Source organism: Eumetopias jubatus, unplaced genomic scaffold (genome assembly GCF_037043125.1).
Source record: "Eumetopias jubatus isolate StellerSeaLion01/CBP00866 unplaced genomic scaffold, mEumJub1_p1.0 scaffold_8, whole genome shotgun sequence".
Taxonomy (NCBI): domain Eukaryota; kingdom Metazoa; phylum Chordata; class Mammalia; order Carnivora; family Otariidae; genus Eumetopias; species Eumetopias jubatus.
Window position 1 is genome coordinate 28,277,950 of NW_028274814.1, and position 24,861 is coordinate 28,302,810.

Here is a 24,861-nt window from a genome sequence, read left to right on the forward strand (position 1 = left end):
TTTCTAGGTTACACATCCTTTCACTGTTAAAAAAAAAGATACGCCTAAAGTCCAAGCGTATTTTTCCAGTTTTCAATCAACATTATCAAATTGCCCTCCAGAAAGGATGATTTATTACTCATAGCAATATTCGTTAACACTTTATTTGAACAGTGATTTGCTATGAATAACGTTCAACAACCAGCTAGGACTTTTAAATTAGTCCAGAGTGGCTGATTAATTAATACAAGTTTTTTTTTTAAATGAGGATTTTTATCACCTTCCCATGCCCCTCCTCCCTGTGTGGGAAAGTATAGTTAAATAACCAGAAAAAACACAGTGAGAAAATTCAAGGTAAGTTCAGTTTTGCTTGCAGTTTCCTAAAGTTTTGAGTTGAATAATTGAGCCCCTCAGAGAAGAACTGAATACATTTACTCATTGTAATAGACACAATAGCAAAGAGCTTCTTTTGAAGCCAGAAATAGAATAAAATGGAGTGCAGATATTCTGATGAATTCTTTGCTCTTGTCATTTCATACTCCCATAACAGACAGAAGAACACACAGGTGATGAGGTAACACCATCACGGCTGAAGCAGTCAACCCGGGCTGAGGGGGGTGGGTTCTCGCTCTGGCCCAGCAGCTCCTTCATCGAAGGTCCAGTCTGCTTTTCAGGATGGACCGTCTCTTCTGTGAATTTGAATCGATTTTAACTCCCCTCATGTAATGCATTTCAGAATGACCTCACAATCATATTTCATGACTCTTTTCTTCTTATAGGTTGGACGCAGGTTGCCAAGGCAAGCCCGGCTGTTGCAAAGGCTGGTATGTATGTTCCGGGGGCATCTTCAATGTCTGTTCCCTCACTACTCTATGTATTTTGGATCAGGCCCTAGCTTTGCTTGCAGCTCCTCCAAAGCTTGTAAAGTTGCTTGCAGAAGAATGCTGACATTAAACAGTGTAGCTTTTATAAGGCTTTCTTGAAGTGGACTTTTCTGTCTGGAAAGAGACCTGATTTTTTCCGTAGGTCTCTAAGGACAAAGGATGGAGTTTCAAAGCATTTCAAAAAAATAAAAAACTTAAATTAACCTGTACTTTTTATGGCATTCTTACACAAGAAATAAAGGCTTTGTAGTGAAGTAAACAACTAAAGCAAGCAAAGAATTCACAGTGGTAGCACACAGCTTCATGGAATGGAGTTGAGCGAGGCTCTCGGTGCGTGTTGGAGGCTATCAGATTGGAATTTGGGCAAGTGTTCAGGAACTTGAAGAGCTTATTTGAACCAATCTCCATTCCGAGATATGGATTCGGCAGCACTTCTTCAGGAGGTAGGCATCCCTCCAGGGCCTCTCTGCACCTGGGCGGTGTCTGAGTCAATTCTAGCTTTAGCGTGACCCATGTCACGATCATTACCATCTTTGTCGGGCTGGGATCTTGTATTCTTGTTATTCCCTGCTTGGCTTCCCCCTCCTCCTTCCTTCTCCTAATCCTCCCAAGTTTGTTAACCTCATGATCATTCTTTCACGTTTTTCTCCACATTCACGTAATCGTAGACAGACGTAGACAAACACAAACATGTCAAGAATTGTGAAAAGTCTGGATTTTCCCCAGCTTGCAAGCCAAGGATTGTGGGTTTGTTGCCATTGCATGCATGTCAGCAGAACGCAGGAGACCCCTGGGTCAGAGACAGAGGGCGATTATTGCTCACAGAATAGCAGTGCCGGAGTGTCAGTGTTTGTACCATTCCTGGGCCCCGTCCTGTTCCCGTATGGTCATACGGAGAACGCCTGGTGACACCAACACAGGAGAGGAGCTCTGCACGGAGGGAACCTCTTATGAGGACCAAGCCTGCTTGATCTTTGTCCCTGGTCGGGCACGTTCTCTTCATTATTCTAGATATTAAACCAGCTTCCTCTTTGCTCTGGAGGGAGATCCCCCCTCACTCTTCTAGAGCTGTTCACCATCCAAACATCCTTGAAAAGACAATTCAGAACAAAGGGAGCTAGTGCCTCTGCTTGAAAAAATGTGCAGAAATACCAGGGACTCCTGGAGAATAGGCTGGCAAGACCTGTACACATATTCATTCGCTCATGCATGCATCTGTTCCAACTGATCTTTCTTTTTTTGAATGCTTACTATCTACCCCGCATCGTAGGCATTGGGAATACAGCAACGAACAAGACAGACCAAAGACCCTGTCTTTCATCGACCTTGAATTCTAAAGTGGGGCAGAGATAGACAAAGAAGACAAAGTGAATAAATAAATAAGTGTATTAGTAACGGAGGAGATGACAGGTACCACTGAGAAAAAGAACACGCCGGAAGAAGATGGCGGAAACAGAGACATTTGCATATATGAGATTTCTGATCCTTGCTTTCAAACAGGGGGATCATATAATGACAGCTAAGGCTGGCTGAGGGCTTGCTGTCGGCCTGGCATTTTTCTAAGTGTGTCACGTTGTACAATTCTTTGAGGTGTTACAGAGGAGAAAGCAGAGGCTCAGAGGGATTGAATTAACTCATCCAAGACTACATGTTTGGGAAGAGGTGACAGAACCAGGATTTGAGTCCCACATTTGGCTTCTGTGTGTGCTCTTTACACACACGCTGCCTTGTCAAATACTGGTCTCTTTTCCCATTTCTTACTATTTTCAATCAACAGTATGTCATTTGGCCTGTGTTTCCATTCTTTTAGATGGTGAAAAAAATTCCACGTTGTTGGCACACCGTAATTTATTAAGCATTGTGCTTAATAAATTGGATGAGGTTTCAATTTGTCTCCAGTTTTTTGGCCTCTGTAAAAAATGCTGCAAAAAAATTTTTTTGATTATTCTGTTATGTGGGTGCTTTTTAGTCTATGGCCTAGATTTTCAATAGAAAGATTGCTGGATCAAAGTGCATGAACGTTGTACATTTTGAGAGATGTCAGACTGCTTTTGAATACTATCGCTCTTAATACTATCTGTATTAATTCCATTTCTATGAGCAATGGTAAATATGCCTGTTTCTGCCAGCAAACATATAATCACTCTTTTTGGGTTGTCATTCTCTTAGATATAAAGTGCTGTCTCATTGCTCCTTTAACTAGCATTTGCCTGACTACTTATTAGACTTTTTTTTCCATACATTTATTGGCCATTTAGAGTGGTTCTTCTGTGAATTTGTGTGTGTGTGTGTGTGTGTGTGTGTGTGTGTGTGTGTGAGCGTGCACGTGTGTGTCCTGTACCCATCTTTCTATTGCATCTTTTATCCCCCAGTGGTCAGTACGTTAGAGATCTTTGTATGGAGTGCTACTCTGTCTTCAAAATTGGTAGAATTCCCCCCTCAAATGTGTCATTTGTCGATTAACTTTGTTTATGGTATGTTTTCCATGTAGTTTTAAGTTCGTTAGTGATAAATAAGTTTATCTTTTCCTTACAGCCTTTGAGTTTTCATTTTTGGTTTCGAAGATTTTCTTGACCCTGAAGACTTTCAATATTTATATAATTGCTTAGATTTTCTTAGAAATCTCTAAGAATTTTAAGTCTTACTTTAACATGCATTATGCCTTTTTACTATGAACTTTAGTACATCCAACTGGTACCAGAATGCTCTTCCCAGCAGTAGACCTAATGCATCATTCTCTTTTGCAAATGTCTGTGGTGACTGCACGTTACCTATAGGATAAACTGCAAGGACACCTAAGGCCCTGTGTGATCTGACTGTGGTCAGCCTCTGTAGCCTCAGTTTATCCTGTGAGTCTCCTTATAGTTTATGCTCTAGCTGTCCACGCTAATTTGAAGGTCTCTGGATGTTCTCTAAGTAACGAATAGAGTGTGGACGGCAACAGCTGTTTGTTTCCTATCACCGCCAGCTCATGAGCCACAGGGATTTGCCTGATTTTCTTTTGAATTAATTAGATACCCTTTTTATGACACTCTCTGGCAGACACATACGCAAAGAAAATTTGTATTTTAAAAATCAAGGGGTATCTTTGTATCTGCGTATCCATGGTCCTTAACAGATAGTGGCCTGGTTTTCACTGTCATCCTTTAACCTCTCAGTAGCAGGAGCATGTCTTGGCATCTTCTTCATAGCAGGTAGTCCAAAATTTGTACCTGGGGTTTGTTATAAGCAAATATGGTGAGACCTGGAGACCTGGAACTGATCATCCTGAAGGAAGGAGTTTATACTCACTAGTCCCTAGGAACAGGAGGCCCCGTGCTGGTCTCTGGTTGTCTGGGATCTGGCCCTGGGGTGACTTGGGGAAAGGGGAATCTTGGCTTAGTGTGTGAGAGCTTGACAAAGGAGGTGGCTGGGAGTGTGGGCTCTGGACGGGTGAGTTGTGTGTCAAAGGTGGGCTCACACAGGAGTAGTTTGCTGTCTCTAGGAGTTAGCTTGCCCCGGGCGGGACAGCCTCTCCAGGAGCAAGGCCCCAAATGCCAGAGCATCAAGAACATAGAAAATATAGTCAACCAGCATGGTGCTGAGCATTGTTACCTCCCTGAGGGTTAGTTACGTATGTGTCTGTCTCCTTTGTCTGAACTCTAGCCATCGTGTTTATTTTTTGTTAGGAGGTGTATAGAGTAGGGTTTTTTGTTTTGTTTTGTTTTGTTTTTAGTTTTCAATCATTCTCTTTTCTTTTTCTTCTTTTCTTCAATTTTATTTTATTATGTTATGTTAGTCACCATACAATACACCGTTAGATTTTGATGTAGTGTTCCATGATTCATTGTTTTCGTATAACGTAGAGTAGGGTTTTTTTCTTAACATAGAAATGATAATTGCATTTTATGTTTCCTCTCCTCTAATCATAATGAAACGTTGCTCAGTAGAATGTATTACCACACATAGGCAATTCAGAGCTGATGCCACCCTCTGTCTACAGAGGAGTAAAACTGTGTCACCCAGGTGGCAAATACAGTCCCCAGGGAGGTGCCTTGTCTAAAAGTCTTCTGCTTCATGTAACAGCAACATGGGCTGGGTTGTTTTTCTCAAAAAGGAGAGACATGAAGGTGCCGTGAAGGTCTCTGGACCCAGAGTCCACCAACTGCCCAGTGCCAACCTTCTTCTTTATAAAGTGAGGGGATGCTGAGTTACGTGATTTCTGTGGTTCTCTACCATCTCCAAAATTATTTCTTCTAATGGTCACTGGGGAACCGTTAGACCAGAATAAAACAACAAATGGTTAATCTTCTGGGAAGAGTCCTGGTTCTGACCAAACATTGCTCAGTTAATTTCCAGATGGCATCTTGGGTAATTCAGGACATCCTCTGGGTGGCTTGATTTTAAGTGACTCACATGAGTCACACAGAAGGCTTTGGTCCCTTGAGCAACTAATTAAGACACTCCCTGCTTCAAACGGCTTTTCCATCTGTTTAGCCTTTGTAGGAAAAATAATGAAGAAGCTGGTTTGTCACAGGAAGACTTGACTTTGCCTCCGATTTTCTAGTTGACATCCCCAAATGAAATAATGAGTTAACTATAAATATGGAAAGCATGTTGGATTTTTAAGAACCGTGCATTGGGAAAAACTGAAGCAACTATTTTATATCCTTCCTTTAATGACAAATTTTCATGAACCTCTGCCATTCCAAGTTCTGTCCTTGGCTTTGGGCATGTTGGTTTCCTGACAGTCTTGTGTACCTGTCCAGTGTTCTTCTCACAGCGCACCCCCTTTCTAATTAAACTGTTCGAGTCTTTGTTCCAGGAATGTGCTAAGGCTCATTCCTGCTTCTATGCCTTTTGTGTTTTTAGAATGTTCTTTTTGTTCTCCTTCACCACATGCAAATTCTACATCTATTTTAAAACCTTTTCTTACTTTTACAGACCTCACTGATTTCTCTTTCTTAGGAATTCTGGAAGGTCTTCAGGCAATGAGTGAATATGTACATCTCTATATATCTTCCTATGTTGCTTTCTATTTTTTGCCCTTTCTCCCCAATGCGATCATAAGTGCCTTCAGAGAAGGGTCCATGTGTAGTGGTTCTTCTCAGTCCTTCACGAAATTTAATCTAGAGGAGTGGTTAATAATTCGAGTTAATTACCATTTCTTTTGCGGGGGCATGTGTGTTTTTCTTTCATTGTTCAAGGTTCAAAAATTCAATTCCATTAATGTTCTTGAGTTTTACTCTATGCTGACAGCTATGGGTAAAAAATAAAAGGAAGAAGTCACGGTCCCTGTTCTGTCTGTGGTCTCATAGGGACAGGGGAAGGGATGAGCAGCTTGGGGGTGGGGTAGATGTGCGCATAAGTGGCTTTAGTAGATTGTAGGCTGAGGGTGCTGTCCAGTAGGGCAAAGGCCACGAGGCATAAGTAACAGTGGGGTCTCCTGTGGGAAAATAGTAACTGGGCAGAAGCAATAAAACTAAAATAGTTTCTTGAAACTTTTCTCAGTCTGTCTCTTGGGCCCATAAACTATGTGTCCTATTTTTGATGTAGTGCTGTGGAAAATGTCTACCATATCCATAATCTTAATTTGAGGCCAAAAAAAAAAAAAGTACCATAATGGTTCAGCTTAGTGTTTTGTCAGATGTCTTCTAATTTCACATTTGAATTTTAAGTTTAATGAAATGATAATTGACAATTATCTCATGAATAAGGACAAATTAACATGACATTACAAACAGTCTCAAGGGTACCAAGTGAAGTAAATTTCATATTATTGTCAGAACAGTGCTGGGCAAGGATTATCTACTGAAGGAGCTAGATTTTATTTGGAATGGTCTGCAGCTGGAGCTGTGCACTGTGTTTCTCTAAGTTGGGAACTTACTAAGTTCTTTTCCCAATTATTACTCTACTTCTATGTAAAAGAAGTAAGTGGTGGGTCACTGTGGCCCAGATTCAAAGACTAAATGAATTCAACTCCACCTCTCAATGGCAAGAAAAGCAAAGAATTTGCGGTCATCAAAACATTTTGTTTAATTTTTTTCATTACTGTATTAAAATACACATAACACAAAAGTTACCTTTTAAGCCATTGTAAAGTGTACGTTAAGTACATTTACACAGTCACACAAACATCACCACCATCAATCTCCAGAACTGTCTTCACCCATTAAACACTAACTCCCCGTTCCTCCCTACTCCCAGCCCCTGGCAACCACCATTTTCCTTTCTGTCTCAATGAATTTGATTACCCTAGGTATTTCATATAAGTGGAACCATACAGTATTTGTCCTTTGGTGACTGATTTATTTCACTTAGCATAATGTCTTCAAAATTCATCCATGTTGGGGCACCTGGGTAGCTCAGTCAGTTAAGCATCTGACTCTTGGTTTCAGCTCAGGTCATGATCTCATGGTTGTGGGACTGAGCCCCGCATTGGGCTCTGCGCTCAGCTTGGAGCCTGCTTGAGATTCTCTCTCTCCCTCTCCCTCTGCCTCTCCGCCTGCTTACACCTTCTTTCTCTAAAATAAATAAATCTTAAAAAAAAATTCATCCAGGGGCATCTGGGTGGCTCAGTCGTTAAGCGTCTGCCTTCTGCTCAGGTCATGATCCCGGGGCCCTGGGATTGAGCCCCACGTCAGGCTCCCTGCTCAGCGGGGAGCCTGCTTCTCCCTCTCCCACTCCCCCTGCTTGTGTTCCCTTTCTTGCTGTCTCTCTCTCTGTCAAATAAATGAAAATCTTTAAAAAAATTTTTTTTAAAATTCATCCATGCCATAGCATGAGTCAGAATTTCCTTCCTTTTTTTGAGTAATATTCCATTATATGTATAAACCACATTTTGTTTATCCCTCCATCTGTCAATGGACACGGGTTGCTTCCACATTTTAGCTACTGTGAATAATGCTGCACTGAACATAGGTGTATAGATGGTGGCCACTTTTAATCTAGTAGAACAGAGGACATGAATGAGCAGAATAGGCTTGGAATAAGGAAAAATCTAGTAAAAACACAGTGAAAATGGCTGCTCACTCTCAGCCTTAGGGTCTGTGAGATAGTTGGGACTGGTAGGCGTGGGGAACTGTGAGTATAGGACTTGGGTCTGATCTAGAGCATCAGCCACCATTAATTAGTTCCAGCAGCTTATGGTCATGTGGCAGTGTGCATCCAGAGTTGCCCCCACTATCTATTCCAAGAGAAGTGGGCATTATGGATTTTGATGTGAACTTTCCAATTTTTAAATGTTGTCCCCCTAAATGAAAAATTTTAAAAGACTGTGCAAGTCAAATAAAAATGCCTACAGTCTATGTAATTTGAGATTTCTTCCTAAAACACACCAATCACTAAAGGTATGCAAATGACTGATACCAGGGTTTTATCTCTTTAAATAGTGCAGACCAGGGATCAGCAAACTTTTACTTAAAGGAGTAGATAGTAAGTACTTCAGGCTCTTCAAGACTATATAGTCTGTCACAATTACAGAGCTACTCAACCGTTCTACCCTGTAGCATGAAAGTAGGTAGCCACAGACAATATGCGATGAATGGGTGTAAATGAATTTCTGTTCCAGTAAAACTTTATTTACAAAATCCTGTGGGCCTGCCTGCTATAGTTTACCAACCCCTGGTGTAGATGAGTCAGAAGGCAGGGACATCTGAAGGGACTTTCACAAAATCAGGAAAAATAGTTATAAAGGGTTGATGGGGGGGATAGGGGACTGGTTAATTAAAATATAGTGCATCTATGAAGAGAAAGTGCTGTGCATCTATTAAAAGAAGAATGAGAGCGGTTGGTTTGTACCGTGGCAGATTGCATTTGTTCAGAGATAGTGGCACTTTGATATTCCACTCCTCCCATTGAGATCTGCCTTTGAAATCAAAGGTGCTTTTGCGACTCTTTTGCCCAGTAGAGTATGTTAGGGCATAAAATGGGTTATAGCTTCCACCTCGAAGTTGGGAAATGTGCACTCATGAAGCCTCTGGCTTCCACGTCATCAGTTGGACTAATGTGTGAGTAGTCCATGCTGTGAGTTAGCCTGAACTTGACCATGTGGAAGGACCACGTAGAGGGGCCCTGGGACAACATGAGATAGAAAGATGCCAGTCAGCCCTGAGCTGCTTCAGGAGCTCACTCTTCCAGCTCCAGCCACCTTCTGACTGGCCACCCCCCGGCCAAGCCTTTCTAGAATCCCTGCCCACAGAAACTACAAGAGAAAAATGCCATGATTGCTATTGTTAAACCACTAAGTTTTAGAGTGGTTTGTTATGCAGCATGAGATAATAGGAATGCGTGCAGATACAGAAAGATGAACACACTGTGTCATTAGGTGAAATTAAAGCAAATCAATACAGCGTGTATTTATGGAAGGATATACCAAAAACTGTTAATTTAAGTATTGCTTCTGGGAAACAGAACTTAGATCTAGGGTGGGAGGGAGACCATTGTGTTTCCTTTTATTTTCTGTGTAATTTGACGGTTTTACCATGTGCATCTGTTACTTGATACTTTTTAAAAAAAACTTTTTTACAAGGTTTACATTTTAAATAAAGTGGAAAATGATAACTAGAATTTTCTGAGTTCACGGGATTTTTCTCTCTTTCTTCTTTTAAGCACTGGCTCCTTTTTACCCAATGTATCTATAGAAATTAGAGTTGTGCGCAGTGGTATCGAGATGCTTCACAAATTCACATTATAAGAATATAAGGATATTGGAGATAAAAGAATATGTTGAAGCATGGATAATTTGGGAAGAAAACCTATTTCCAGGGAAACCCTAAGTAAAAGTAAAACACCTCATCTCAATTTATGCTTTAATTTATCTCAGCGTTCCATTTTGGAAAGATGAGGAGATACAAATTTTAATTTAAAAAAAACCAACAGGTTATTGTGCTCTTAAGATCATTACCATTACTACCTTCCCCAGCCTTATACTCATTGTCTTTACTGAAACGTGTGTGTGTGTGTGTGTGTGTGTGTGTGTGTGTGTGTGTATTTTGAAAGATTTATTTATTTATTTTAGAGAGAGCATGAGCACATGCACAAGTGGGGGCAGGGGAGAGGGAGAGAGAGAATCTCAAGCAGGCTCCACGTTCAGCACAGAGCCATATGCGGGGCTCGATCCCACAGACTTGACTGAGATCATGACCCGAGCAGAAATCAAGAGTCAGATGCTTAACCAACTGAGCTACCCAGGTGCCCTGAATTGTGGTATATATATTTTTTTCTTTTTTCTTTTTTTTTATTTTATTATGTTATGTTAATCACCATACATTACATCATTACATCATTAGTTTTTGATGTAGTGTTCCATGATTCATTGTTTGCGTATAACACCCAGTGCTCCATTCAATACGTGCCAGATTTATTAACAAAATTTATCAATCTTGTTAATTCTTTCAAAGAACCAGCTCCTAGTTTCGTTGATCTGTTCTACTGTTCTTTTGGTTTCTATTTCATTGATTTCTGCTCTGATCTTTATTATTTCTCTTCTCCTGCTGAGGTTAGGCTTTATTTGCTGTTCTTTCTCCAGCTCCTTTAGGTGTAGGGTTAGGTTGTGTATTTGAGACCTTTCTTGTTTCTTGAGAAAGGCTTGTGTTGCTATATACTTTCCTCTTAGGCCTGCCTTTGCTGCATCCCAAAGATTTTGAACAGTTGTGTTTTCATTTCCATTGGTTTCCATGAATTTTTTAATTCTTCTTTAATTTCCTGGTTGACCCATTCATTCTTTAGTGGGATGTTCTTTAGCCTCCATGTATTTGAGTTCTTTCCGACATTCCTCCTGTGATTGAGTTCTAGTTTCAAAGCATTGTGGTCTGAAAATATGCAGGGAATGATTCCAGTCTTTTGGTACCAGTTGAGACCTGATTTGTGACCTAGGATGTGATCTATTCTGGAGAATGTTCCATGGGCACTAGAGAAGAATGTGTATTCTGTTGCTTTGGGATGGAATGTTCTGAATATGTCTGTGAAGTCCATTTGGTCCAGTGTGTCATTTAAAGTCTTTGTTTTCTTGTTGATCTTTTGCTTGGATGATCTGTCCATTTCAGTGAGGGGGGTGTTAAAGTCCCCCACTATTATTGTATTGTTGTCAATGTGTTTCTTTCCTTTTGTTATTAATTGGCTTATATAAGTAGGCTGCTCCCATGTTCGGGGCATAGATATTTACAATTGTTAGATCTTCTTGTTGGATAGACCCTTTAAGTAGGATATAGTGTCCTTCCTCATCTCTTATTACAGTCTTTGTTTTAAAATCTAATTTGTCTGATATAAGGATTGCCACCCCAGCTTTCTTTTGGTGTCCATTAGCATGGTAAATGGTTTTCCAGCCCCTCACTTTCAATCTGGAGGTGTCTTTGGGTCTAAAATGAGTCTCTTGCAGACAGCATATCGATGGGTCTTGTTTCTTTATCCAATCTGATAGCCTGTGTCTTCTGATTGGGGCATTTAGCCCATTTACATTCAGGGTAACTATTGAAAGGTATGAATTTAGTGCCATTGTATTGCCTGTAAGGTGACTGTTACTGTATAGTGTCTGTGTTCCTTTCTGTTCTATGTTACTTTTAGGCTGTCTCTTTGCTTAGAGGACCCTTTTCAATATTTCTTGTAGGGCTGATTTCGTGTTTGCAAATTCCTTTAGTTTTTGTTCATCCCGGAAGGTTTTTATCTCTCCTTCTATTTTCAATGACAGGTAGTTGTTGGTAGTTGGTAGTTGATACATCTCTCTTTTTTTAAAAAAAGATTTTATTTATTTTTGACAGAGAGAAAGTGTGTACAAGCAGGGGAAGCAGCAGGAAGAGGGAGAAGGAGAAGCAGGCTCCCCGCTCAGCAGGGAGCCCGATGTGGAGCTCGATCCCAGGACCCTGGGATCATGACCTGAGCTGGAGGCAGACGCTTAACCGTCTGAGCCACCCAGGCATCCCTAGAATCTCTTTTTAATCCAAGTCACTTAGGGAGAGTCAGATATTGTCCTAAGGAGACTAGACTTTCATGGAGACTATTCACAATCAATATTTCTAAATTCCAGAATAGTTTCCTAAAACCCAGTTTTATTCCTTACTTTTGACTTTGCCTTAGATTCTTGGATCTCAACGTGGACATAATTTTAGTGATTTATTCAAGCTCTCTTAACTTAGAGATGAAGAAATATCTAGAGGGCCACCTCCTCGTGTTACTTTAAATGTACTGCATGGAGCACTGGGTATTATATACAAACAATGATTCATGGAACACTACATCAAAAACTAATGATGTACTGTATGGTGACTAACATAACATAATGATAAAAAAAATCTATCTACAGTTAACTAAAACAAAAACAAAAACAAAAAAACAATGGTTCTCAAACTTGAGCATCAGGGTCCCTTGGAAGGCTTGTTAAAATACAGATTTCTGGCCCTATCTCCTGTGTTTCTAATTCTGCAAGTCTGGGATGGAGTTTGATAATCTACAAGTTTCCAGGTGATGCTCATATTGCTAGTCCTGGGACCACACTTGAGAACCGTTGCTTTGACATAATTCCTTCTCAGACCAAATCAGAGAACTTTTTTTCTTCTCGCTGGTGAAAAAAATCTTTCAAGTATGTTTAGATTTTTTTTTCTACTTGATCATCATTTCACTGAACCCTATGTGCTTATATTTTTCCAACTTTCCAAGAAAGATATATGTTCTCTTAATATTTTTCCTAAAACTGTTGCCATTTGTCTTTATCCCTTGAGTCACCAAGACCAGAAGTTCAGCCACAAAGATGAATAATCCCTTGACTTCTGTACCCAGCACTCATGCGTTCTGGCCTTGCTCCTATGCAGCTCCCCATCTTGCGGCTGTTCCTATGTGTTCTCAGATGTAGGGGGCTGAAGGGGATTCAGTCTTACTTCTCTAACATGTCATATAAAGTATCTGTCAGCTTTTGGTGGTTTGCTGTGAAAGGTATGATTTGACTCCCAACATTTAAATATGCTTAAATAGAGCAACGCACTGTGCAACTCTCTTGAAATGGGGTTTAAGTTTCCCTCTGTAGATCACAGGAGCAATATGCCTTGATTTCAGCAGGTCATTATCTTACCGTTATTTTGAAAACTAGCTTAGGCCTGGAAAGAAATTTAGAGAGCAGACACAGGTTGAGATAAACATTGACTAGGTTGGTCAATTCCCATAGGAGAAAGTAGAATCCTATCAGAGTAACCTGGTTCCGTTCAGCATTTATTGAGAGCCTGCAGCATGCTGAAGACCATGCTGGGGTTTGAGTACACAGAGATAGAAAGACGTATCCACAGAGGCAGCCTAGCATCCTGGTGGTGAGTGTGGACTCTAGAGCAGGTAGGATTGGGTTCAAGTTTCATCTCCATTAATGATGGGCCAATATGTAAACTTGCAAGCTTGACTTCTCATGTATGAAATGGGAATAAAAAACACCTACTTTGAATGTGTGTCCAAGTCCATAATGAGATAATGCCTCGTCTTGGTCTGCTTGGGCTGCCATAACAAAATACCATAAACAACAGAAATTTATTTTCTTGTTGTTCTGGAAATTGGAGAGTCCAAGATCAGTATCTGTCACGGTTCATTTTCTGGTGCAGACTCTTCCTAGCTTGTAGATGGCCACATTCTCACTCACACAGCCCTTTCTCTAGGTCCTCATGGAGAGCAAGAGCAAGCTCTCTCGTGTCTCCTGTTGTGGGGCACTCACCCCATCATGAAGGCCCTCGTGACCTCATCTAACCCCGCTCACCTCCAAAGGCCCATCCCCAAGTACCAATACATGGGGGGGGGGGCGTTTAGGTCTTTACCATGTGAATTTGGTGGTGGTGGTGGGAGGAGACGGGCGACACAAACGTTCAGTCCATGCCTGTAAGTTGTTCAGCCAGTTCTTGGAGTTAGAGAACCACTCTGCTGACTTCCCTCATGAATGCTTCCTTCCTTCTCCAGGGTCTGCTGCCATCGCATGGAGCACAATGTGAAGTGAAGGCTAGAAATACACTGAAAAGTTTTAACCAGCTTTTAAATTTGTTCCATGTAGCAACTTCTCTTATCAGAGCCTTCAGGGATAAACTTAATTAGCAGACACTTTCCTTTTTCTGGGTTCTAATTCCCTAAATACTGTCTCGAGTTCAGTATCAATTCCCACTTTCCAGTAATGTGATTGTAGTCTCCATGGGATAGCTCTGGAATCTAGTTTCTCTAAGTGGGTATTGAATTTAATTTGAAAATCTGAGAATTTCTTTGGGTGTGCCCTGGTGTGTTCATCGATTCATGATCCTGTAAATGTGATCTAAAAGTTCATAACAGAAAAGCATTGCATACTTCTCATACTTCACTTCTAAAATTCCGATATTTCATTAAACTACTTCAGCCCTGTGTATTCTCTGGTAAATAGGAAATCTTAACTGTGTCCATTTGTTAAGGTGAAGTTAACAGATGTGCTTCTGTCTCAGGAGCTGGTTGTCCAGCCACAGTTGTTTTGTGAGTGGAGAGAGTGGTGGGTGGAAAAGCCAGGGCAAGACAGAGAAGAAAGAGTCATGTGCCAAAGGCTCCCAAGTTGAAGATTATTTCCCTGAAGAAAACAGAGCCTCACACCTTCCCCAGAATGGTTGATTCCCACTTTCACACGTCACTGAAAACACCGTGTGTTTTAATTCCAACAGAAAACCAAACCCTTGATGACGGACTTCTCGGTGAAGTCTACCATTATTTCTCGTTACGCCTTCACTGCGGTTTCCTGTAGAATGCTGAATAGAGCTTCCGAGGACCAGGAAATTGAGTTTCAGTTGCAGATGCCAGCTGCAGCCTTCATCACCAACTTCACTGTGTAAGCGACAGTCTGGTCAGAGACCCTGGAATGGAGATGTCTGTGTGGGGTGGCCAGGGTGACCCTGAGAGGATGCGAGCTCCGCAGCCTTCAGGTGTGAGAACTTCTCCCAGCGAATGGTTAGGAGAAGGATGACTCCCTCCTTCCTGCTCTCCTTCCTTCTCCGCCTTCCTTCTTCCTTTTCTCTCTCCCTTCCATCCCTTCCTCCTTCCCTCCTTTTCACGATCTCCTCTTTCATTCTGTTCCTGTCTTCTTCCCGCCTTCGATTCCCCTCCTTTTCCCTCTGTGTTTCTCTCCTTCCCTCCACAAACAAGTGGAGCTCTTCAAAGTGAAGTGTGTACCTCTATGAAACAATGTTGCTCAGCTGCAGAAATTGCAATGGGAGAAATAATTAAACAAATCAGTAGGTGAGATCATTTCAGACCATAGCGAGTGCTTAAAGACGGCAAGTAGGACCAAGAGGGGCTTGTCTAGGCAGGGAGAAATCAGGGAGGTGGCTCAAAGGAGGCCATGTTTAAGTCAAGATCTGAATGAGATGGCAGGATCCCTGTGATATACGAGGTGAACTATTTCGTCTTTTCTTCTGAACTAGGAGGTAAAGACATGCAAAATAGGGTGGATCTTGGGGGTTTCCTTTTGGGTCTGGGCAAGATTCAAGCTGGTGAATCTTCATGGGAATTTGAGCAAGTCTGATTTCCTCCTGGAGAATCCCAGAGGCACCATGGGTCAGGCCTGACTATTTGGACCTGTTGAAAACTGCCCTAGAATGAAATGAATGATTCAAGGATAGCGCCTTGGTCTGGAATGCATTCTTTCTGGATATCCAAGAGTCACATAAAAATATTTTCTAGGGTTGTCATGGTTATGAGATCCATGTTTGAATTTGTCTTGGAACTGCAAGCTGGTAACACAGCTGTCTCTTGTGTTTCAGGCTCATTGGAGACAAGGTGTATCAGGGAGAAATTACAGGGAGAGAAAAGAAAAACGGTGATAAGGTAAAAGAGAAAAGGAATAAAACCTCAGAAGATAATGGGTAAGTGCCATGGAGTTAAGTAATTAAAATCCACTTCAGCAAAGGGCCACATTTCCTATGCCTTTGCCTACCCATCTTTTTCTCTTCCCTTCCTTCAAGGACTTATCTGCTTTTCATTGTTAGCATATAGTAATTAAATATATATAGTTAACAATATAGCAGGAAAGGGTTTATAATAAAAAGGAATATTTTACCACTCCCTCTCCCCAGGTCTCACTTCCTAGAGACACCCACTTCTAATACTTCTGTAGTTTCTTTTTGTAGTGACCTCCCTAACTCTAACACTTATGGTACTCTCTTGTTTTTTAAAAAATTTCTTGATAAACATCAGACATTATCTGTTGATTCTCTGCTGTGAAGGAAGAGCATTTAGCATATGTACAGCACGCCCACTTTCCCTCTGCATTCCACATTTTCACATTCTTATCTCTTCTTCCATCAATGTAAGCCATGTTACACCATCTTAGAATAGCCCTACTATCTTAAATAATTCCCTCTCCTTCACTGAAACCCTGCCTTTCCTTTCCCATTTCCAGTGCCCATCTTTTTCTACATGATCATTTACTTTTGCACTGTCAGAGTTACCAACATTTAAATTCTGATCTGTAATGATATGTATTTTCTTTGTTTTGTCTATAAATTGAATCTAAACATTGAAAACCATTAACCAGTATTTGAGTTGTAATGATTACATAAATGGCATTAACTGCAGAGCCACTTCGTATACTAAGATTCTATTTCCCTCTCTACCCATTTGAAGAAAAGTGATCTGTTCCCTTTGAAGAAAAATGATCTTGGTATCCGGATAAGTTGGTGTGAACATGTGACCCTGTTTTTGTTCGTTAATGAAAGGACACAGTTTTGAGAAAGCTTGTTCTTTAAAATCATAGACTGTCAGAAACTTTGCTGTTGGAAATCCTATTGGCGAGAATGGAACATCTCACTCTTGCCTGGAGGATGTGAGTCACGGGTTTACTTTGATACAAAAAGCAGCCAAGGTCCACAGCTTCAGATAAGGCATTGTTGGACACAAAAGTCCACATTTATCTTAACTTTGTAGTTCCTAAGGACAGAGAACCTCAAGTTTGCTTCTCCCTCCAGGGTGAGAAGGAAGACTCCCTCCACTAACCACTTTTACACACAGCCCTGCTTTTTTTCGAGCCTCCAAACACTGTTTCATTTAACCTTATCTACACTCCACTTTTCTCCCAATCCTATGATATTACCCTATGTCCTCCTTTGTTTGGCAAGGTTCTCCATGATGCCTTTGGTATGTAGTCTCCCCTCCTGCGGCAGTTTATTAAAATCTAATTTTGTTGGACTGCACGTGGATCCCAAGTGGTCTGTATTAGATGAGTTTTATGAAGATTCGTTTTCATTACAATTCATAAGTTGTTCATAATTTTGCCACAGTTTAGTTCAGTTGGATCACAACATATGCATTTGTCTTTCCTGGAGTTTTTAATTGTCTCTCTTTTTTCTTATGAGATAAAACATAATTTGTTACTGTTAACATCTAGCAAGACACATAACTCTTTTGAAATGGTGACTAAATGAACAGCTAGCTATGACCTAGTTCTGTAAGCAATGACATCCATGTCGTTGCCAACAGCAGTTGGAAGTCATCACTGATCAGGAGGCACATCCTGATTTCAGAGCTGTCCATCATGGACGAAGGGTGTCTCCAGGTCCATGGAATACTGTCATTACTTTGCAGCCTTGTCATCAATGTTTACCCTGGGATTTCTTTTCATTTTCTTTTGGGTTGCTTTTATTACTCCTTATAGTCCCTAACTTCCTCTTTCTTTCTCTCTTTCACTTTGCTGGAGTATATTCTAAAGTAACTCCCCCAGAATAGATGTATGAGAGACACACTTTCTGAGACCTTGATTAATATTTTGACTGTCTATGGAGTTTAAGATTGAGAATAATTTATCATCCCAACCTTGAAGACATTGCTCCCAGTGTTTTATAACATCTGGCATTGCTGATGATGCATCTAATGCAGTCTAATACTACTCCTTTTCTGTGTTTCCTCTACCTGACGTTTTGGGAGTTTACAATAATGGGTTTAAGGGTCAGTCTTTTTTCAGTCATTCTTCCTAGCTTTTTAGCTCTGAGAAAGAGGAGTGTAGGAAGCCTGTCATCTTGGTCATTCATTCATATATGGACTTGGAGGTCTCCTTCCTGTATTTGGTGCCCTTCCCACTCACATCTTATGCTGAGCCAGAGCCTACCATCTCTCTGATGTTCTGTAGATGGTTTGCATCTTGATCCTTTGCTGTAGCCCCTGCCTACATAGTCTGAGCTGTGGAGTTCTTCCTCTACTGAATTCCCCATCTTCCAGAAATGTTTTGAAGTGCCGTACCCGCCGATGGTTTCCCCTACCACTCTTTCCTTTGGTTTAATCCTTTACTATCCCTTTTATGGTCAGTCTGCCATCTTGAATCAAAGAACCTTCACTCCAAGCACTGAAAACATTTGGAATGGCTTATATTTTTATATGCTTTGCAATCCTTTATTCTTTATCCTTACCCCTAGTCACAACCACCAAACTTTGCAAAGTGTAAAAACCTAATATATTAGCTATTTTAAAGTGACCTCAGATGTCAGGCTCGTTTGGCCATTCCAATAAAGAGAAAAATGCAATTCACATCTTGACTCCAAAACGCTCTTTTCCAGCAGTTCACCGGTTTCAATATTCCCTTCCCCTTTGCCCCCTCAAGCCTGACTCAGGGAGAGGTAGGAAAGTTCAGCGGTCTTTGAATTCTGTACTCTTCAGTATTCCTTGAAACTTTGTAACCTTCCTCTAGTGCAGGTCTTTGCTTCTCTTCCCAATACTAATATGTAGTTTTTCTTCTAAGGACTCTCTTGAGAGAGTGGCCAGTGCCCTGAAGGGATTTGAGGGAACCCAGCTTTCTCTGACAGACCCCGTGTTCCCTTTTCTCTTCCTTACAGGAAGAAGGGGACTGATATGTTCAGAGCCTCTGTCGTGATTCCCAGCAAGGACAAAGCTGCCTTCCTCCTCAGTTACGAAGAGCTCTTACAGAGGCGGCTGGGGAAGTATGAGCACGTTATCAGTGTGCGGCCCCAGCAGTTGGTGGGGAGGCTGATGGTGGAAGTGAACATTCTGGAGAGGTCCGGCATCGAGTCCCTGGAGGTGCTACCCTTACAGCACAGCAGGCAGAAGGACAGTGGGAGAAGGGAAGGTGAGTGTGGTCGCCGGGTCTCCTGTGCTAACTCAGAGTGGGGTGTGGGCTTCAGAGAAATCTGTAAGACAGAGGGCACCCCTTCAACAAAGACTCCAAGAGTTGGCAAGAATCTGAAAGATAGCAACACAACAAAGGCAAAGCCCTGTACAGTTTTGTTTTGTTTTGTTTTTAAAGCTGTTTCTATCCGGAGATTTAAAGATGTTTAAATCATTTGACACAGTAATCTTACTTCTGGGCATCTAATCCAGGTGAGGCATCTAAAGTATTGGGAATGTTATACACGCAATCCTGTTTGTTAACATTTGTAGTAGCAAAAACGTTCTGTCATCCTAAATATTCAGCCGTGATTAGTAAAATAGGGTTATGACAACAATGCAGCATATGATGGGAGGAAAAAGACACACTTGTACACACTCTGTAATGTTAAATATGTTAAGTTTGTTAAATGTGAAGTTGACAAAAGACTAGAAAGTTCTATAAAATAATCCTTTTATTCTAGGGGGTGAGGGATTACAGGGTTATTTTTCTAAAAATCCATTTTTGAAACACTAAACATTTAACACTAACATACACATTTCAATGATGTGTGAGACTCTTCCTAAAATTAAATAGTGAAAACTGTGTACTGTACATTTGATTGAGTGCAGTGACATTTTGGTTCATTACCAGGACCACCGTTAGATTTTTCTTAAATTCTGATTTTTAAAATCGCACTCTATTTGTTGAAATGATGATGATAAATTCAATACAATCTAGTCTTATTTACTATATTAATTTCAGCTGATAGTTTATATGAAATGGTCACAGGTGTTTGGTCTTACCCTGAGTAGACTAGGCAGGCTTCATGTCAAATCCGGTAACGAGACAGATGTGTCACAAAGTTGCACCAGGATTGGACTCTCTCGATTTCAGGTATCTGTGACGTTGAGGTCTGGGAATGGCTGAGCAGTAAGTGAGTTGCAGAATCTGAACTCAGCCCCTGTGGCCACAAGTAGAATCTGGAGGATCCCAAGAAGGCTACTTGGGCAGGAATATTTAGGAATGAGATTGAGAGGAGAGTAGAGACATGACTTGACAAGGGGGAAAGGAGAACATTGTTATTTAACATAATGTGAAAATAGGACCCAGGGCTGGTGTGCAGAAGAGTGAACCATGCGGAAGATGCACTTTCCTCTCGCCAGCACACAGTTCTGTTCATTACTGTCCACGGGACAAGGAGTTTCATCTCAGAAACTGGATTGTGTCTTGGTTCTGTGGGAGGCTCAGGTCTTTTGTTATGTGGTCATTCCCAATACTGAGTGTGATACTCTCAATCTAGACTGCATTAAAAAATTAAAAATATTGTCAAGGTATCATTAGTTCTTGATGTAGTGTTCCATGATTCATTGTTTGTGCTTAACACCCAGTGCTCCATGCAGAACGTGCCCTCTTTAATACCCATCACCAGGCTAACCCATCCCCCCACCCTCCTCCCCTCTAGAACCCTCAGTTTGTTTTTCAGAGTCCATCATCTCTTATGGCTCGTCTCCACCTCTGATTTAGCCCCTTCATTCTTCCCCTCCTGCTATCTACTTCTTTTTCCTTTTTCTTAACATATGTTGCATTATTTGTTTCAGAGGTACAGATCTGTGATTCAACAGTCTTACACAATTCACAGTGCTCACCATAGCACATACCCTCCCCAATGTCTATCACCCAGCCACCCCATCCCTCCCACCCCCCACCACTCCAGCAACCCTCAGTTTGTTTCCTGAGATGAAGAATTCCTCATATCAGTGAGGTCATAGGATACATGTCTTTCTCTGATTGACTTATTTCACTCAGCATAACACCCTCCAGTTCCATCCACGTCGTTGCAAATGGCAAGATCGCATTCCTTTTGATGGCTGCATAATATTCCATTGTGTATATATACCACTTCTTCTTTATCCATTCATCTGTCGATGGACATCTTGGCTCTTTCCACAGTTTGGCTATTGTGGACATTGCTGCTAGAAACATTGGGGTACATGTACCCTTCGGGTCCCTACATTTGTATCTTTGTGGTAAATACCCAGTAGTGCAATGGCTGGATCGTATGGTAGCTCTATTTTCAACTGTTTGAGGAACCTTCCTACTGTTTTCCAGAGTGGCTGCACCAGCTTGCATTCCCACCAACAGTGTAGGAGGGTGCCCCTTTCTCCGCATCCCCGCCAACATCTGTCGTTTCCTGACTTGTTCATTTTAGCCATTCTGACGGGTGTGAGGTGGTACCTCATTGAGGTTTTGATTTGGATTTCCCTGATGCCGAGCGAGGTTGAGCACTTTTTCATGTCTGTTGGCCATTTGGATGTCTTCTTTGGAAAAATGTCTGTTCATGTCTTCTGCCCATTTCTTGATTGGATTATTTGTTCTTTGGGTGTTGAGTTTGATAAGTTCTTTACAGATTTTCGATACTAGCCCTTTATCTGATATGTCATTTGCAAATATTTTCTCCCATTCTGTCGGTTGTCTTTTGGTTTTGTGGACTGTTTCTTTTGCTGTGCAAAAGCTTTTTATCTTGATGAAACCCCAATAGTTCATTTTTGCCCTGGCTTCCCGTGCCTTTGGCGATGTTTCTAGGAAGAAGTTGTTGCGGCTAAGGTCGAAGAGGTTGCTGCCTGTGTTCTCCTTTAGGATTTTGATGGACTCCTGCCTCACGTTTAGGTCTTTCAACCATTTGGAGTCTATTTTTGTGTGTGGTGTAAGGAAATGGTCCAATTTCATTCTTCTGCATCTGGCTGTCCAATTTTCCCAACGCCATTTGTTGAAGAGACTGTCTTTTTGCCACTGGACATTCTTTCCTGCTTTGTCAAAGATGAGTTGACCATAGAGTTGAGGGTCCATTTCTGGGCTCTCGATTCTGTTCCATTGATCTATGTGTCTGTTTTTGTGCCGGTACCATACTGTCTTGATGATAACAGCTTTGTAATAGACCCGGAAGTCCGGAATCGTGATGCCGCCAGCTTTGCTTTTCTTTTTCAATATTCCTCTGGCTATTCGGGGTCTCTTCTGGTTCCATACAAATTTTAGGATTATTTGTTCCATTTCTTTGAAAAAAGTGGATGGTATTTTGATGGGGATTGCATTGAATGTGTAGATTGCTCTAGGTAGCATTGACATCTTCACAATGTTTGTTCTTCCAATCCATGAGCATGGAACGTTTTTCCATTTCTTTGTGTCTTCTTCAGTTTCTTTCATGAGTATTTTATAGTTTTCTGAGTACAGATCCTTTGCCTCTTTGGTTAAATTTATTCCTAGGTATCTTATGGTTTTGGGTGCAATTGTACATGGGATCAACTCCTTGATCTGTCTCTTTTCTGTCTTGTTGTTGGTGTATAGGAATGCCACTGATTTCTGTGCATTCATTTTATATCCTGCTACTTACTGAATTCCTATATGAGTTCTAGCAGTTTTGGGGTGGAGTCTTTTGGGTTTTCCACATACAGTATCATATCATCTGCAAAGAGTGAGAGTTTGACTTCCTCTTTGCCGATTTGGATGCCTTTGATTTCTTTTTGTTGTCTGATTGCTGTGGCTAGGACTTCTAATACTATGTTGAATAGCAGTGGTGATAGTGGACATCCCTGCCACGTTCCTGACCTTTGGGGAAAAGCTCTCAGCTTTTCCCATTGAGAATGATATTCACTGTAGGTTTTTCATAGATGGCTTTTATGATATTGAGGTATGTACCCTCTATCCCTATACTCTGAAGAGTTTTGATCAAGAAAGGATGCTGTACTTTGTCAAAGCTTTTTCTGCATCTATTGAGAGGATCATATGATTCTTGTTCTTTCTTTTGTTAATGTATTGTATCACGCTGATTGATTTGCGGATGTTGAAGCAGCCTTGCAGCCCAGGGATAAATCCCACTTGGTCATGGTGAATAATCCTTTTAATGTACTTTTGGATCCTGTTGGCTAGTATTTTGGTGAGAATTTTTGCATCCATGTTCATCAAGGATATTGGTCTGTAATTCTCCTTTTTGATGGGGTCTTTGTCTGGTTTTGGGATCAAGGTAATGCTGGCCTCCTAAAATGAGTTTGGAAGTTTTCCTTCCATTTCTATTTTTTGGAACAGTTTCAGGAGAATAGGTATTAATTCTTTAAATGTCTGCTAGAATTCCCCTGGGAAGCCATCTGGCCCTGGGCTTTTATTTGTTGGGAGATTTTTGATGACTCCTTCAATTTCCTTAGTGGTTATAGGTCTGTTCAGGTTTTCTATTTCTTCCTGGTTCAATTTTGGTTGTTGATACGTCTCTAGGAATGCACCCATTTCTTCCAGGTTATCTAATTTGCTGGCATAGAGTTGCTCATTATATGTTCTTATAATTGTTTGTATTTCTTTGGCGTTGGTTGTGATGTCTCCTCTTTCATTCATGATTTTGTTGATTTGGGTCATTTCTCTTTTCTTTTTGATAAGTCTGGCCAGGGGTTTATCAATCTTGTTAATTCTTTCAAAGAAGCAGCTCCTAGTTTCGTTGATCTGTTCTCCTGTTCTTTTGGTTTCTAGTTCATTGATTTCTGCTCTGATCTTTATTATTTCTCTTCTCCTGCTGAGGTTAGGCTTTATTTGCTGTTCTTTCTCCAGCTCCTTTAGGTGTAGGGTTAGGTTGTGTATTTGAGACCTTTCTTGTTTCTTGAGAAAGGCTTGTATTGCTATATACTTTCCTCTCAGGACTGCCTTTGCTGCATCCCAAAGATTTTGAACAGTTGTGTTTTCATTTCCTTTGGTTTCCAGGAATTTTTTTAATTCTTCTTTAATTTCCTGGTTGACCCATTCATTCTTTAGTAGGATGCTCTTTGCCTCTGTGTATTTGAATTCTTTCCGACTTTCCTCTTGTGATTGAGTTCTAGTTTCAAAGCATTGTGGTCTGAAAATATGCAGGGAATAAGCCCAATCTTTTGGTACCGGTTGAGACCTGATTTGTGACCTAGGATGTGATCAATTCTGGAGAATGTTCCGTGGGCACTAGAGAAGAATGTGCATTCCGTTGCTTTGGGATGGAATGTTCTGAATATGTCTGTGAAGTCCATTTGGTCCAGTGTGTCATTTAAAGTCTTTATTTCCTTGTTGATTTTTTGCTTAGATGATCTGTCCATTTCAGTCAAGGGGGTGTTAAAGTCCCCCACCATTATTGTATTGTTGTCAATGTGTTTCTTCACTTTTGTTATTAATTGGCTTATATAATTGGCTGCTCCCATGTTAGGGACATAGATATTTACAATTGTTAGATCTTCTTGTTGGATAGACCCTTTAAGTAGGATATAGTGTCCTTCCTCATCTCTTATTACAGTCTTTGTTTTAAAATCTAATTTGTCTGATATAAGGATTGCCACCCCAGCTTTCTTTTGGTGTCCATTAGCATGGTAAATGGTTTTCTACCCCCTCACTTTCAATCTGGGGGTGTCTTTGGGTCTAAAATGAGTCTCTTGCAGACAGCATATCGATGGGTCTTGTTTCTTTATCCAATCTGATAGCCTGTGTCTTTTGGCTGGGGCATTGAGCCCATTTACATTCAGGGTAACTATTGAAAGGTATGAATTTAGTGCCTTTGTATTGCCTGTAAGGTGACTGTTACTGTGTATTGTCTCTGTTCCTTTCTGATCTATGCTGCTTTTAGGCTTTCTCTTTGCTTAGAGGACCCCTTTCAATATTTCTTGGAGGGCTGGTATTGTGTTTGCCAATTCCTTTTTTGTTTGTCCTGGAAGCCTTTTCTCTCTCCTTCTATTTTCAATGACAGCCTAGCTGGATATAGTATTCTTGACTGCATATTTTTCTCGTTTAGTGCTCTGAAGATGTCATGCCAGTCCTTTCTGGTCTGCCAGGTCTTTGTGGATAGGTCTGTTGCCAATCTAATGTTTCTACCATTGTAGGTTACATATCTCTTCTCCCGAGCTGCTTTCAGGATTTTCTCTTTGTCTCTGAGACTCGTAAGTTTTACTATTAGAT

At 40.9% G+C, this 24,861-nt stretch overlaps 1 protein-coding gene across 1 annotated transcript in view; it reads left to right on the forward strand.

Moving 5' to 3' along the window:
- The window catches only part of ITIH5 (inter-alpha-trypsin inhibitor heavy chain 5), a 77,156-nt gene that overhangs the window by 8,867 nt on the left and 43,428 nt on the right, over positions 1 to 24,861 (forward strand). Inside the window, exons 2-5 of the mRNA XM_028114716.2 lie at positions 759 to 803; positions 14,483 to 14,646; positions 15,578 to 15,679; positions 18,638 to 18,888. Of these exons, the coding sequence (XP_027970517.1) occupies positions 759 to 803; positions 14,483 to 14,646; positions 15,578 to 15,679; positions 18,638 to 18,888 (562 nt within the window). The remainder of the gene's footprint in view (positions 1 to 758; positions 804 to 14,482; positions 14,647 to 15,577; positions 15,680 to 18,637; positions 18,889 to 24,861) is intronic.